The sequence below is a fragment of the Schistocerca gregaria genome, chromosome 1, assembly GCF_023897955.1.
Source record: "Schistocerca gregaria isolate iqSchGreg1 chromosome 1, iqSchGreg1.2, whole genome shotgun sequence".
Taxonomy (NCBI): Eukaryota; Metazoa; Arthropoda; class Insecta; order Orthoptera; family Acrididae; genus Schistocerca; species Schistocerca gregaria.
Window position 1 is genome coordinate 243874046 of NC_064920.1, and position 16948 is coordinate 243890993.

At 43.5% G+C, this 16948-nt stretch overlaps 1 protein-coding gene across 1 annotated transcript in view; it reads right to left on the reverse strand.

Annotated features, from left to right (window-relative positions):
• Positions 1–226: 226 nt before the first annotated feature.
• Positions 227–16948, reverse strand: part of LOC126340731 (zinc finger protein 236) — a 399187-nt gene continuing 382465 nt past the window's right edge. Inside the window, exons 11-12 of the mRNA XM_050001718.1 lie at positions 9198–10648; positions 227–3270 (exon numbers count right to left, since the gene is read on the reverse strand). Coding sequence (XP_049857675.1) covers positions 3135–3270; positions 9198–10648 — 1587 coding nt within the window. The 3' untranslated portion in view covers positions 227–3134. The remainder of the gene's footprint in view (positions 3271–9197; positions 10649–16948) is intronic.

Here is a 16948-nt window from a genome sequence, read left to right on the forward strand (position 1 = left end):
GAGTGTGCGCTAATATGAAACTTCCTGGCAGATTAAAACTGTGTGCCCGACCGAGACTCGAACTCGTGACTCAGGAAGTTTCATACTTTGTAACAAATTCCCCGAAAAAATTTCGACAATCAGATACTTATATTCTCAAAATCTTATTATATTATTAATTTTCACAACAGTTCATAGGAATGATTAGTCACGGGAAAGGAAATTATTATTTTAGACGTTTAGTCTATGTATTTAAACGTTTTATTCACAAAATTCTACATTTCATAGCAATGAATAACGAGCAATATGAAAGACACAATATTTAAAGGTTGAACTGTTACAAAATAGGTCGTTATGTTATTTTCAATTGGACTCTGTTGCACTTCGGCTAGTTGGCGATAGTCGTACGACGACAAGTAAGAGGGATCACGGCGTACATTGCTGTTGATCACTACTGGAATGTCTCCTCGGTGGAAGCTGAAAGGCCACTGCTTCTTCCAGCGCTGGAACACTTTTGAGAAACAGCTCTAGACAGGAGGCAGTGCTAGAAAGGCTGAAGCGCAATTGTTTGTAGCTGTCAACTGCAGTGACGACTTCAGGGAACCTTTGTAGTAGATGCGTTTCTATGAGCAGCCCGCATGCTGCCTATACTATTATGAATGAAAGACATTACAAAGACGGCGATAGAATATATATTACATGGAGTTCTGCCCGGATGCTGATTAGCCACAAAAGGTAAAATGAGAACAGCGTCAAAAATCCATTCTTTAGCAGGAAGTATCAAGTATAATAATTTGCGTTTACTTTAAAAGCTGAGTTTATAAACACTAGTGGCATTTTAACAACGATGTGCTATTCTGAAGATATAAAAACGACATACATTTCGGAACAGAGTTTGAGTTGTCCTTTGATATTCACAAACGAACTTTACCCCCTCCGTCTGAACATTTTTCTTAAGACTGTGCGTTATAAAACAAACCTATTTACCACTACCTCATAACCACACTTACTATTGTAAATTTAAACATGCAGTTGACTGACCAACGTCTGTTGAAGACATTCATATATATATGTAACACGTCTACGTTTTGATAGATGGAAGTCAAACATTTGCCGATTCATATGCATTTCATACGGAAGGGGCAGGTGCTGCCTGTAGCAATCGAGGTAGTAAAACAACGAAGGCCAATAGTTTGGGCGCATCCATCAATGAAATGGGAGTTCTATCCTGACTTACTTCAAGCGACACGGATTCTTGACTGATGGCATGTCGTCACGTTTCTATTCTAACTGACGCCTCAATTTTTGCACACAATGAAAGACAAATGAAACTTTCTGGCAGCAAGCGTAAATAAAATCTCTGTTCTGAGTATCTTCTGATATAGCTCGAATTATTTTTTTTATTTTCATGGATAGTAGATCGACAGCATACACAAGCCCCATAATTGATTGCCTCCAGCGTCGTGGAATGTCTTTGACACGTAACGTACAATTACCTAACGTTTCAGCCAGATATCGATTTCACGTAACATAGTGCAGCCAATACCGTAATTTTACGATTCATTTACTGCTAGACATACTAAATACACCTACTCGTGTTAATATCCCTGAGTCAGCAGAATTTTCGAGTCCAGTTCTCAGTCTCGTGTACGCGCCAAATAATAGTAAAGTTTATTGGAAAACGGGAGGTCACACAATTCATAGTGACATAGCAGGTTTCGTAGAGGATTGCTTCGTTTAAGTGACCCATCACACCTGATATATGGTGGTTTTCGTAGGTAATTTTGCATCATTTTGATCAAACCACACATCAGAGTGACTATACAGAGTATAAAACTAACTCGGCATAGACAACTGAATGCAAATGAAAAGTCTATATTTTAAGAATAAAGAATTAATTTAGTCATATAAAATCGTTAATTACCTCCAGTATATTCATCACTGGAAGATTTTAACGCCATATCAACCTTTACGCACAGTGAATGACTTGCATCAACGAAATTATTATTACAATATTTGTAATGGGGAAAAGTAGTTGGTTTTAAATGTCACCAATACCAATGTCTTTGTCTAGCAAATCCAATCTCAATACACAATTATAAATGGTGATTATAAACCAAATTAACTGGTATTCTATGAAGAACATCATTTAAAATCCTTAATTGCGTATTTTTGGCGTTCCATCAACATACCTCTTGGAATGCGTTTTTACACCTAACTAATCACGTAAATAGCGGTGTCTTAAAAAATAAAACCGCTTCTGAGAGAAGTGACGAAAATTGCTGCTCTCTTGTTTGAATAAGGCCGAGTGTCAGTCAGTACCGACGGCTCCGTGATATTTCTTATAAATTTGTGACTAGAAAGATGTTAGCCACGTTGACTTGAGAAGCAGGGTTTTTATTTTTTATTGGAAACATATGACTGAGTGTTTCTTTTTTTAAAACTGATGTAACAACCAGTAAGCAATACCTGCTGTATAGACGGCCTGAGACTTTCCACCTTAGACTGCACAGCCGATCAGAAAATAAGTATTTTTAATGAATGTGAAAATGGTTGTACCTCCACTTGATGCGTTATCCAGACAAATTTCGACATAAAAAGTGTTGGCACTGGCCACGAATGTCACAACCTCAATAAGACGACTAGATCAGACGTCGAAATATTCTGCACGCAGAATGGAGTCATCAATAGGGCGAGGAACCCCGCAAATAAACCATCACAAATCCCGCTAACCACTGAAATCACACGAGTTTCCCGTTTTCTGATGCAGAAATGACCGATCCAAACAACGACTTCAGTTGCGAAAAAAGAAGAAACTTACAGAGCCAATCCCTTTCAATGAAGTTTATTTAATATCGATGATATTTTCATTGCGGAGATTCACGTCTCCTTTTTTACGAAGACGGGCTGGCTTTGAAATATCGCTCACATAAAACTAATACACGCTGCTGTCGGCTGTAGTGCTCGACTGATAATGTTGCTGTTTCCCAGATATTTCTGTTTCGTATTGACTGACGGATCCCCTCGCGTGTTAACGAAGAAAATAAAGCAACGGATTGTCTTTCACTGCACGTACTCTGACGACGTGCGTCATGACGTGGGGACGTCGCATTAGATGTCACTCCTACGATGAGGTTGTTCGCAGCTTAGTGGCGTCACCGCTGGTCAGCTGGTTCGTCCGTATCGCTGTCTTCCACTTTGATGCCGCTGCTCGCTTGTGTCTCATTGCTTGATGCTGTGACAGGACGCTCCGCGTTGTCCATTGTGGTAAGGATCCTCGCAACGCCACTCCTGCATACATAGACGGTAAATAAAAAAACGTTAGACATATGTTTCTGTTGGTAGCGTTCTGTTACATAGATCAATAAGGAATTCAAAAATATACGTAGTTTACAACTGGGCACTCTTGACCTTTCCGTCACATGTTAGAAAACACTTCCAGCTAACTGGACAAACATTAAAGACCAGAAACAATATATGTAGTAAAAACAGTTACCAACCCCTAATTTAAAGATTTTTTTGTTAACAAGTGTTTTTGTTCCATGCCGTTACGAGATTGTGTTCATCATCAGCACTAGTGAACTTTGAGCTCGTATTTGAAATAATTTCTGATTCTGTCTTAATGAGCCTTTAGCTCTTACTTAAAAGCCGGCCGGAGTGGCCGAGCGGTTCTAGACGCTACAGTCTGGAACCGCGCGACCGCTACGGTCGCAGGTTCGAATCCTGCCTCGGGCATGGATGTGTGTGCTGTCCTTAGGTTAGTTAGGCTTAAGTAGTTCTAAGTTCTAGGGGACTGATGACCTCAGAAGTTAAATCCCATAGTGCTCAGAGCCATCTGAACCATTTGATATCTTACTTAAAACCACTGATGACTTTGTCTTGATGACCTTTCATCTCTTAATTGAATCAGGTTACAATTACTTCTTGGTGGGCCTTCAGCTCTTACTTTAAATAATTTATGATTTTTGCATTGATGGGCCTTTAGTTCATATGAAAAATATTTTGTGACTTTGTCTTAATGGATTCAGTGTAGATGTCTCCTGAATTCGAAACTGCATTTGAATCATTATTTGTGTAAACGAAAAGCGCTTGCTGCGCAAGAGACTGTTAAAGATGTGTCATATGTAAAACTGCATAATGACTCGTCATGGCTAGAGTCTAAACTTAATTTCAGGACAGGTTTTTACGGACCTGACGCTTATTTTGCTAAAGGTGTTTTCCACTAGTTCATTTCAAGGCTAGTGGCTTGTTCGCGGTGTCTGATGAGGAAGGCTAACCGCGAGTACCAAAATCCGCTAAGCTACAACTGTTCAATTGCTTATGTGTACTTCATCGATAGTGACCGAAATTTCGTAATTTTCAGAATGTTCATAGATAACTTGAATTTGAACTTTTAAAATCTCAGACTGCAAAGAGACTCATATATTATGCTCCTATGCAGTGCTTGCGATACAGACTGTACTAACAGTTCTTACAACATTGGGCGAATCACTGACTCGCAGAAGCGTGCGAGAAGAATACAGAAGCAAAAACGAACTCTCGGTAACAGAAATTGTGAAACGAACTGTAATTAAACTGTTTACAAAAATGTACGAGGCAGAAGATGATAAAACTGTGGTTATAAAGCAGTGACAAAATGAATCGGTGAACGATAATCTATAGTGACGGTGGTATAAATATGAGAGACGCAAATAAGTGCACATCTGGAATAAAAGAAACTAAACCTTAAATTTGTGTGTATTTCAAGTATTACAAGTAATTATACCACTCTAATAGTGTCGTACAATTGTTCAATGTCTCAATGCTGGAGTGCTGAAAACTGTCCAACAGAGACTGCTGTACCAAACCCATGAACCTTGCAATTTGGGGGGCAGGAGTCCCTACAAAGAGTCCTATTATGCCTCGGTTCATATCACCGCGTCACAGACATAGCAGGTCCGCCACGTGGTGCTCACTATTAGTTCTTCGAGAAAGGATCTTACCGGGTCTCGATTAATATAACTTCCAGTCCCAGACCTAGAACGTTCGCCACCTATCACCCAATCTTCCAGTCACTGGAAAACGACAATGAAAAGTAAGAAAAAAGCGAACGAAAATATTAAATGTATATTCATTGTATATAAAAATGACGAGCTAATGATTATGTTGCGATTTTAAAAATGTTGAGATTCTTAATTAGCAAATTATGAGGCTCAATAGGATATAAAATGAAATATTTATGACATTTTCCGCGTGTATGTAACTTAATCATTTAATGAGCAAAAATGTACAAGATCACATAGTTTTAGCCATGAAATATTTAAGATTTGGCTATGGGCAACAGTGTAGGCTATCACACAGAATAGTTGAACATATTTAGCTAAGTAGCTTGTTTAAGCTCATGTGGATTTCTTTGTTTACTTGAAATATTTAAGTTTAATTTGTGAGCAATTTTGTTTTCTCTCGTGGGTAGCGTAAGTGAACGTACATAGTTGAGCATCCTGTTAGACTCTTGTAACTTTCGCAGTGAAATATTTGAGATTCCATCATTTATCGAGGAAACAAAAATGGAAAACTTAAGTGTTGTGGTTCCTTCTGCACTGAGGCCAGTGAAACAAACTTTCACTGTCCCCAGTCCGGAGGGCTTATTGTAACTCCTCATATACGGCAGTAAGTCGTAATTTAAAGATTTTTTAATAATAGATTTAAGAAATTTGCTCCAAATAATTCGTCGAATGCGAATCACCTGCAATGGGTACACATGTATTACCCAATTACGACATACAAAAAATTGTGCCGGGCGAGGAGTCAATCTCATATTTCCCACTTATCGTGGGTGGCGGCCTTAACCATTACGTGCACGCTCCCTGCCCCGATGCAAACCTCCATATGCTGCTTTCCACTTCCTTATATCGTTGTCTCCCTCTACGCTCGCAAAATTACTTGCAGCTCTGGTAGAATGACAGTACCACAAGGAATCGAGACCTTTTTTTCATAGTATGGCTGGTCTCGGCTTATGAAACAAATATTCTTTGACAATCGATCAAGTGCAATGGCTATAGATGTATTACCCAATTGTGACTTGAGAATTTTGTGCCGTACAGGGACTCGAAGCGGAACATCCAGTTTATTATGAGTGGTCGCCTTAACTAATTCAGCTGTCCATGCCCGCTCACCAGACCGACTCAAAAGTCCATATGTCGTTATCTACTGTCTTATATCTGGGTTCGAGTTCACATCTATCACAAATTTTAATGTGCCACAATTGCAGCTGATGTAACAAAATTCGCATTTATCGAATAATTTGGAACAAATGTCATGAGACTGTGACACGGTCTTCGAACTAAGTGTAATGAGACTGGTGCTGATTCAACATTACCCACATGCTTGTTTAATATAAAATTTATTACATGTGCGAAATGGAAAGACAGAACGAACGGGAGAGAGGATTTCCAGATCAGAAATGATCGAAAAATGAGGCAATTCATATTTAATTGTAACACGAAGATTAAACAAAAACTATTTGTTATAATCGAACTGCAATGAGTAAAAATATACTTTATCTGATCAAAAGCATCCGGACACCCCTATGAAATGCGGAAATGACCACTAAATGTCACGAGAGACAGATTTGTGAGTAAAAGCTGGAGGGGAATGTTACAATAAGTAGGAAATCCGGGTTGAATCCCCGTTCGGCACAAATTTTTATACGTCACAGTTGGGTAATGAATTTATATGTGTTGCAGGAGGTGTTATGAAAATTGGAATAATATCCCATACAGATGCTGATTGTCAAATCATATGTACTATCCGGCAACTACATACATCAAAAAAAGTTTTGCATCACCCCGGTTCCCAGACCTCCTGAGATAGACGTTCACTGTGGATATTGTATTACAGACACAGTCCTTCTGACTGTTCAGAGATGTCACTAAACCCACCCAGAGTTGTAAACAACCACGCATTAGCAGCGCCTATTAGATGGAATGGGTCCGACAGTCGATCAGTTCCAGTTATTCCACCAGGAAGGAGGTACACGGCTCGTGTTGTCTGTAGTTCAACCATGCCTAGACGGTCAATACCGGCGTTCAAATGCTTCCGCATTGTTATTTTGTGCCAGGAAGGGCTCTTAACAAGGGAAGTGTCGAGGCGTCTCGGAGTGGACCAAAGCGATGATGTTGACATGGAGGATATACAGAGAGACAGGAATTGTCGATGACATGACTAGTTCAGGCCGCCCAAGGGCTACTACTGCAGTGGATGTCCGTTACCTACGGATTACGGCTGGGAGGAACCCTGACAGCAACGCTACCATGTTGAATAATGCTTTTCGTGCAGCCACAAGACGTCGTGTTATAACTCAAACTGTGTGCAATAGGTTGCATGATGCGCAACTTCACTCCCGACGTCCATGGCGAGGTCCACCTTTGCAGCCACGATACAGCGCGGTACACACGGGCCCAACATGCCGAATGGATCGCTCAGGATTGGCATCACGTTCTCTTCACCGATGAGTATCGTATATGCCTTCAACCAGCCGAGACGGGGCATACGACGATAAAAGTAGACTCGATTCCTTTTGGTCGCGTCATACACCCTGAGCTGTAATCAAGTAATGTTGCGAACTTAAAGGAGACGTATATAAGATTACGACATAAGGAAGCGGACAGTGACATGTGGAGGTCCGGATAATACCGGGGAGCGTACGTGGAATGGATGGCCGCTAGCGATAAGCGCAAAATCCGCCTTCAAGTGCCAGTCCAGCACAAATTTTCGTATGTTACAACTGGCTAATACATCTACAGCCATTCGCATTTATCGGATAATTTGTAACAATATTGCATACAGCTGCCAGTCTTCTACGTGGGTCGCACAGGATCAATAAATCTGAAGAACGAGATTTTTTCACCAGACCGTGTACAGCTTTTATTTTTTTTCGCATTACCAGTTTCAGGCGCTGTCCATTGCCAAGTGTGCCAGAAAAAATAGAAACACACAAAAACAGCTGAACACAAATAAGGTAACTAATTTGACGTACTATTACACAACGATAATATTTACCTCGAGTAACATACGTGGTACATCGTCGCCATTAATTTAAAAATCGCGTTTTACTCATAAGCGTCCTTATTTAAAATATGAAGGTACAAGACATGAAAGTGCTCAATAGAACAAAAGTATTATCACTTAAATGTCACGTCCAAATTATTTATATTTCTATATAAAACTTTTTTCACATAGCTATTAAGAGACAGATATATCTTTGAACTCATAACCAAGCGATGTGGAGCAGCGGTTAGCACAGTGGACAGCATTCGGGAGGACGAAGGTTCAATCACACGTCCGGCCGTACTGATTTAGGTTTTGCGTGATTTCCCTAAATCGCTCCAGGCAAATTCTGGCATGGTTCCTTTGAAAGGGCACGGCCGACTTCCTGCCCTACTCCGATGAGACCGATGACCTCGCTGTTTGTTCTCTTCCCACGAAACAACCCCCCCCCCCCCCCCCCCCAAATCATATTGATTGTTGTAAGATGCGTGTGCTTTTATCTTCTGAATGACAGTTCAAAATTTTCGATGCGAATTGCACTTTTGACAGTTCGTTGAGTGAGTGCAAACAGTATGTTTCCTAGGAAATATTGCAAGGTTTGTTTTCTTAGTACTTCTGGCTGGATGTAAAGTTTAAATAGCGTGGAAATACTTTTGTTCTCATAAGCTGTTTCATCTCATGCACCTTTATATTTTAGATGACGAAATGGCGCGCGAATTTTAAATTAATGACGACAATGTAACGACATAGGTTACTCGAGGTAATTATTGCGTTGTGTAATAGTACATGCAATTAGTTACATGATCTGTGTTCAGCTGGTTTTTACTACGGTGGGTTGCTATGTTTTCAGACACACTTGGGATAGGCAGTGCCTGAAACGGATAGTATGAAAAATAAAAAAAAAGAAATTGTACACAGTCTGGTGAAAAGTGTCGTTCTTCAAAATAAGCTGCTAACCGTAAAATCATATCTAATAAATTTAGTCTAAAACTTTGGTATCCTTGATTATCACCTGTGTCAGTATAAGAACGTGTTAATATTTTCTCATCCAGCTTTTTAACCTGCTGCATCCTGCATCCTCAAGGACTTCAAAATATATGGACCTGGCGATACCAGTAACAACTGCAGTATCTCATAAGAAAAAAAAGTAAAATTACTTTTGATTAGATGATACCTCTGTGGAACAGTACCTTGTCTGACTGATATAGTCCTGATGATCACTTGGCGTTCCACTCATTGGTGTTGTCAGCGAGGCCACAGATGTTGTAGCTGTCACTGAAGACTGGGCTGTCTTTTGGAGCGTCACACCCAAAGCTGGCCTCAGAAGTGGTGGAAACTTTTTTCCTGTTGCTGGAACTGATGCTGTTGCTTTCTGTAATTGGACGGCTTTCTGAAGTGGCTGAGATTTTACTATAACGTTTCTTGTAAATTTTGCCTGAGTCTCGCCTTTTGAAGAGATCGTAGCAGGAGTGATCAAAGATTCTTTGGTTGCTGGTACTGAGGACAATGTCGTCAAGGATAAAGGTCGTATTTTTTTACCGACAGAAACGTTGGATGCTAACTGTAGCTGAGGAGTACAGATGACAGATGGTGAGAGCTGGATCACAGAAGGTGTTAGGGTCCTGGGACTTTCGGCACGTACTGTCACTAGTGCTGGACTAGCAGTACCCTTGGGCTGAATGGTGGCTGCAGACTTCTGAAGGACGTTGCCCGGCTGTGACAGAATGAATGCTAACGGTGCCGGCTGTACCAGCAGCTGTGGCACCTGACAGCCAGTTGTGGCCCGAAACGTCTGCAGCTGAGGAACAGGCACTCCAACCAGTGGACGCGCAGCTGTAGCAGCCGTAGAATTTCTGATGGCTGGAATGGCTATTTTCGGTTGTATTTGTGTCGTCACCGTCGGTACCACCGGGATCTGAATCGACAGTGGAGAAATTTGGAGTGGGGGAGGTACCGAAGGAGTCAGTTGACGAACACTGCCAACGGGATGCTGTGCCGCCGACTTTGTCGCAGTCACGAGGCGTATTCTGTGCTTCGCCTGCGCCGTCTGGGATGTCGTCTGATGCCCTGGCGGTGAGCAGTTTGAAGCTGTTGAGGTAGCTGACTTCGGTGTCGAGGGCTGCAGTTTCCTTTTGGGCAGGGACTGCCCCACTGTTTGTTCCCCGGGTTCCAGCAGAGTCCGATCGTCAGAATGCAGTGTTGTGGGCTCTGATTTCACTTTCACAGACGAGACCTCTTCGTTGGCCGGCTGGGCAGTCAGATCACCAGGCTGCAGCTGTTTGAGGTGGTTGGCAGATCCACGAGAAGCGACGCAGCTCTCGGGCTCTCGCACAGTAGGTAGTGCGGCTGGGTTCGCCACTGGCGGGTCTTGAGAGCTGCCCGCGGACTCGGGCTGCCTCTTCCGCTTCCGCGGGCGACGCTCGAGTGGATGGTCGACGGAGACTGGGTCGTCGGCGCGCTGGTAGATGCCCGTGGCGTACGACGCGGCGCATTCGCTGTCGGGGAAGGCGTTGGGGTGCGCGGCCACCAGGTGCGCACGGAAGTCGGCCGCCAAGTTGCAGCCCAGGTCGCACAGGTGGCACTGGTACATGTACTTCCCCTGGTGCTTCGCGGTGCTCAGCACGTGTTTACGTAGGTTCTCCTGCGAGCAGAAACAGTTAGGGTTGAGAGATCGGTGTAAGAATAAGCCAAACATCTGAACACGTATTATCGTATTCTAGTATAAAGTGGCAGTAGATCACAGTACCATCAACAACAATTCAACACGGCGATTACTAAAATCTAAGATATCTTTGCAAAACAATTTGGGCATCCTGTTGAGCGCTATCTGCATAACAAATCAAACATTAAAAATGTTTAATGTATATTTTCGGGAATACGTTTGTCTCGGTAACCTACTGGGTGACCAGAAAGTCACTATAAATTTGAAAACTGAATAAATCACGGAATAATGTAGATAGAGAGGTACAAATTTACACACATGGTTGGAATGACATGGGGTTTTATTAGAACCAAAAAAATACGAATGTTCAAAAAATGTCCGACAGATGGCGCTTCATCTGATCAGAATAGCAATAATTAGCATAACAAAGTAAGACAAAGGAAAGATGATGTTCTTTGCAGGAAATACTCAATTTGTCCACCATCATTCCTCAACAATAGCTGTAGTCGAGGATTAATGTTGTGAACAGCACTGTAAAGCATCTCCGGAGTTATGGTGAGGCATTGGCGTCGGATGTTCTCTTTCAGCATCCCTAGGGATGTCGGTCGATCACGATACACTAGCGACTTTAGGTAACCCCAAAGCCAATAATCGCACGGACTGAAGTTTGGGGACCTGGGAGGCCAGAATGACGAAAGTGGCGTCTGAGCACACGATCATCACCTAAAGACGCGCGCAAATGGGTCTTTCACGCGCCATCTGTCCGACATTTTGTGAACTTTTTTTTTTTTTTTTAATGAAACCCCATGTCATTCCAAGCATGTGTGTCAATTTTTACCTCTCTGTCTACATTATTCCGTGGTTTATTAAGTTTTCAAATTTATACTGACTTTTTGATCAACCGGTACATAAGAGATTGACATTCCAAGATTACAGGCTAATGTACGTGCAAATACGCCGTTGCAAATGCGAAATTCTCGTACTTTAACAGCCATCAGAATGTTAACTGCAAGCCGAACGGTCTAAGGCGCTGCAGTCCTGGACTATGCGGCTGGTCCCGGCGGAGGTTCGAGTCCTGCCTCGGGCATGGGTGTGTGTGATTGTCCTTAGGATAATTTAGGTTAAGTAGTATGTAAGCTGTGGGACTGATGACCTTAGCAGTTAAGTCACATAAGATTTCACACACACTGAACATTTTTTTGTCGACTGCAAACATGCAAATGTGCATGCACTGTGTTGTACAGGTGCTGGATGTCAGTTCGTGGGATGGAGTTCAATGCCTGTTGCACATGATCGGTCAATACAGGGACGGTTAATGTTGGTTGTAGATGGTGCTAGAGTTGTTGTCTCATGATATCCCATTCGTGCTTGATTACAGTCAGATTTGGTGATCGAGCAGCCAGGGTAATATGTCGACACTATGTAGAGCATGTTGCGTTACAGCAGCGGTATGTGGGCGAGCGTTATCCTGTTGGAAAACACCCCCTGGAATTCTGTCCATGAATGCCAGCACAACAGATCGAATCACCTGACCGACCGAGAAATATGCAGTCAAGCTGCGAGGGATGACCACGAGGGACCTCCTGCTGTCATACGGGTTAGTACCCCAGACTATAACTCTAGCACGCAGATGGGTTGTTTGAAGGCCCTCAGCTGGGCTCCTCCTAACCAAAACACCGCCATCACTGGCGCCGAGACAGAACCAGCTTTCACCAGAAGACACAACAGACCTCCATCCTGCATCCCCGTGAGCTCTCTCTCTCTACGTATCTCGCTGAAATCGCAAATGGCGGTGGTTTGGGGTCAGTGGAATGCACGCTACAGGGTGTCTAGCTCGCTGTCCTTGAAGTAACCGATTTGTGGTAGCGCTACGTGGCCATTCGGCATCCGATCTTGTTGCAACCGCTCATTCTCAGTATCACCGCTGCCAGCAATCACGTACAAAGGCTCCATTCTTGCCTCATCTCTCTGCCGTATCGTAGAAGGAACGTTCAGCTTCTCGTAGCCGTATTACACGACCTCGTTCAAACCCAGCGAGGTACTCATATTGGCATATTTGCCGCCTTAAAATCATTCTTGACTGACATCAAATCGCCACCTCCAATCTCAAAGGTGCCTAAAGCTCACGACCGTTACGGCTTGTATTTAAAGCAAACGTAATTTTCATCCCTGTAGTGGCACTACTAGCGCCACTCTAATGCAACTGTCGGGAAATTTGAATGGACATAATCTTTCACATGTAGAAACACGCCTGCCTACGAACTTTCGTTTATGTCGCACAACTGCTTTAGGTCTCGCGATCTTTTTTCGGCCAATTTATTTGAACTCTACTTATCTACACTACTGGCCATTAAAATTGCTACACCACGAAGATGACGTGCTACAGACGCGAAATTTAACCGACAGGAAGAAGATGCTGTGATATGCAAATGATTAGCTTTTCAAAGCATTCACACAAGGTTGGCGCCGGTGGCGACACCTACAACGTGCTGACATTAGGAATGTTTCCAAACGATTTCTCATACACTAACAGCAGTTCACCGGCGTTGCCTGATGACACATTGTTGTGATGCCTCGGGTAAGTAGTAGAAATGCGTAAAATCTCGTTTCCGACATTGATAAAGGTCGGATTGTAGCCTATCGCGATTACAGTTTATCGTAATACGGAACGCCGCGTTGTATCCAAACGTCGTCGTATCACTAGCAGTCGAGATGACAATCATATTATCCGTATGGTTGCAACGAATCGTGCAGCGACGTCTCGATCCCTAACAGGCGGGGACGTTTACAAGACAACAACCATCTACACGAACAGTTCGACGACGTTTGAAGCAGCATGGACTATCTGCTCAGAGACCATGGCTGCAGTTACCCTTGAGGCTGCATCACAGACAGGAGCGCCTGCGATGGTGTACTCAACGACGAACCTGGGTGCTCAAATGACAAAATGTCATTTTTTCGAATGAATCCAGTTTCTGTTTACAGCATCATGATGGTCGCATCCGTGTTTGGCGACATCGCGGTGAACGCACATTGGAAGCGTGTATTCGTCATCGCCTTACTGGTGTATCACCTGGCGTGACGGTATGGGGTGCCACTGGTTACACGTCTCGGCCACCCCTTGTTCGCATTGACGGTACTTTGAACAGTGGACGTTACATTTCAGGTGTGTTCATTCCATCCCTGCGAAACACTACATATCAGCAGGACAATGCACGGCCGCATGTTGCAGGTCCTGTACGGGCCTTTCTCGATACAGAAAATGTTCGATTGCTGCCCTGTCCAGCACATTCTCCAGATCTCTCACCAACTGAAAACATCTGGTCAATGGTGGTGGAGCAACTGGCTCGTCACAATACGCCACTCACTACTCTTTTTGAACTGTGGTATCATGTTGAAGCTGCACGGGCAGCTGAACCTGTACACGCCATCCAAGCTCTGTTTGACTCAATGCCCGGGCGTATCAAGGCCGTTATTACGGCCAGAGGTGGTTGTTCTGGGCACTGATTTCTCAGGATCTATGCACCCAAATTGGATGAAAATGTAATCACATGTCAGTTCTAGTATAATACATTTGTCCAATGAATGCCCTTTTATCACCTGCATTTCTTCTTGGTGCAGCAATTTTAATGGCCGGTAGTGTAATAGGCTTATATGCAACCATTACCAGCAGCGGCAGCGCTGGTGAAACTGGCGACGCGGACCCGGCAGATCCCGCGGCCGGACGCTGGCTTGGACTGTACCTCAGATTAATGTAAGCGTGACTGGATTACCGCCGGTTCTCCCTGGACCTCGAGGAGCGGCGGACATCACTGGGCAATAATTTTTTAACGCCGCGCTGCGCATCAGACAAGCAGTAACAAGAAATTATATACTCGCCATTCAAATGTATATATCCGCGGCGGACGACAATCGCCTCGCAGGCAAGCGAGGGGCGTAAGTCAGCCTCCCACGCCGCTGGACGTGGACGCGTCGCGGCCGCTCTGGGGTCCCACACGATCGCAATCGGCCGGCGTCGAGTATAAGTTTATTACTTTATCGTTCCAGATACAGGTCGCTTAATGTATATCTGGCGTCCCGGGCTCTGAGGCTAACTAGTTAGTGAAAGGAGGGAGGTTTTCCTTAACCGAACCTGTACCGTACAGCACACGCGCAGGCAGCAGCTTTTTGTCACTGTGAAGGAGGTTGGGTCTGGGGCTGCACTTGTATGGCTGAGCTGGGTTGTTCGTGTACAGTCAGAGGACTAGCTGAAGACAACGGTATCACCTGTAGTCGAATAACCGCCAAGTTTCCTATGGCTTAAGGGGAGGTTTACTATCTTTGGCCAGAAAAAAGCATGTTCTTTGAGAATTTTTTTCTCAGGGTGTATTATAGATATCAATGTCAAATTTGGTCAAAATGCTAATTGACATTTCCTCTACAAACTGGATTTTTTTTCGACAGGAAATGTCGACTACCAAAGGAGGAAGTGCCGTCGGAACGAAACAAAATTTCGATGTTGACCTCCACGCGCGGTATGTCACAGGTCAGCCGGGTCGTCTGAAATCAAAATTGAGTTTATGTTAGCGAAGTATATATGATTCTTTAGGAGTTGTACCTCGCTTAAGTTATTTGGACCATAGGAAACAAAATGGCGGCCATTTTAAAAAAAAATATCGATTTTTCGACTTCGTTGGTCAAAGTAAAAATATTAATAGTTGATGGATCGGAATAAAGGTATACAACTCCTAGACAATTTAGTTAGCTTCGTCGGAAACAAAGAATCATGCCAGTAGGTTCAGTAGATTTGAAGTTACCATACCGCGTGATTTAAAAAAAGCGCCATTTCGAGAAAAACACGTTTGAAGTTTTGACTAAACACAAATGCAATATTATGCAACGTACGTTCAATCTGCTATTCCGGGTCCATAAACTAGTCCTTCCTCTTCCTCATAGAGGGCGTTCTGCTCGATCTGGGCCGTCCTGCGCTGCCCCAGAGCCACTCGTACGGCCGCTTGAATCCGGTGGTCGTCCGAATGCTTGGCGAACTGCGGCGAATAGAGTCCCAGGGTGACGTCCATCGTTGTCCTGGTCTTCAGAATTGCTGAATACCCTCCGTTGCAGCTGCTCACTGCCAGGAAAGTCGCAATACCCACAGCCTTCGCAACAGAATGCAAATGCTTGGGGGCTTACTTCCAAATACACGCATTCTAACTTTCATTAGAACTTTGTGCGTTTCCTCCCAAGCACCTTTACAATAACTCGTCCTCCGAAAGAAAAAAAAAAAAAAAAAAAAAAAAACTGGTGCGTGGAAAAGGCGGACTTCGGGCAGGTGCATTTCTTTGTTCAACCGCGAATAACAAACATTTCCGTTCCGTGTTCGGAAAAACCGTTTCAGGAGTGGATTCTAAACACTTGCATGGATGCAAAAATGCAGTTAAAATCGATTTTTTGAACCAAAAGATAGTAAACCTTCCCTTATGGGGCCAAAAATAAGGAAACAGTAATTTGTCGTATCTTTGTCTCTCCTCCTCTTCCCAATCCCGCCTGCCTGCCTCCCTCCCTCCTACCTTCCTCCCTACCTCTCTCTCCCTCTCACTTCCTCCCTCCCCCCTTTTTCTCTCTCTTTCTCTCTCCCTGTGTATCTGTTTCGGACTTACGTCAATAATGATACTGTTGAACTCTCTCTCATATTGATCAACAGTAGACAGAAATGATCGTCACTCACTCACTCACTCACTCGCTCCTTTGGTTTCTTTCAGACGTGACTATCAAGCGCCCCTCACACTATGTGCCTCCACTTCTCCATGTCTTGTCCCGCTTCCTTCCATTCAGGGATACGCAATACTCTGCAGTCTGAGCTCACCTCAATTTGCCATCTGCTTCTTGATCGTTCACGGAGTCTTGAGCTTTCCATCTTTGTGTCAGGTATATGACGGACCTTTGTGCCAGGATCCATTCTGAGAGCAAGGCCTGTTTATTGCAAACGTCTCGCTTTGGCGGTGTTCACTGCTTATAGTTGATCGGCTAACTTAACTAGTTCTTCAGTGGACTTCCAAATCTACCTTTGTATTGCTTGGTCCAACGTTGACCTAAAGATTATTCTGTACTCTTTACTTTGGAGGACTGAGAGTTGGAGCTCTTTTCTTTAATCCATGCTTCATACAGCATACTAGTCTGAAGATTGTGTGGTAGAATTTCAGGTGTGTCTTTCCCGTCAAGAGTTTGGAGAACAGAAGTTTCTGGAAGGGAAAGTACACTTTTTTTACGTGTCACATTAATTTGACCACCTATTAAAAA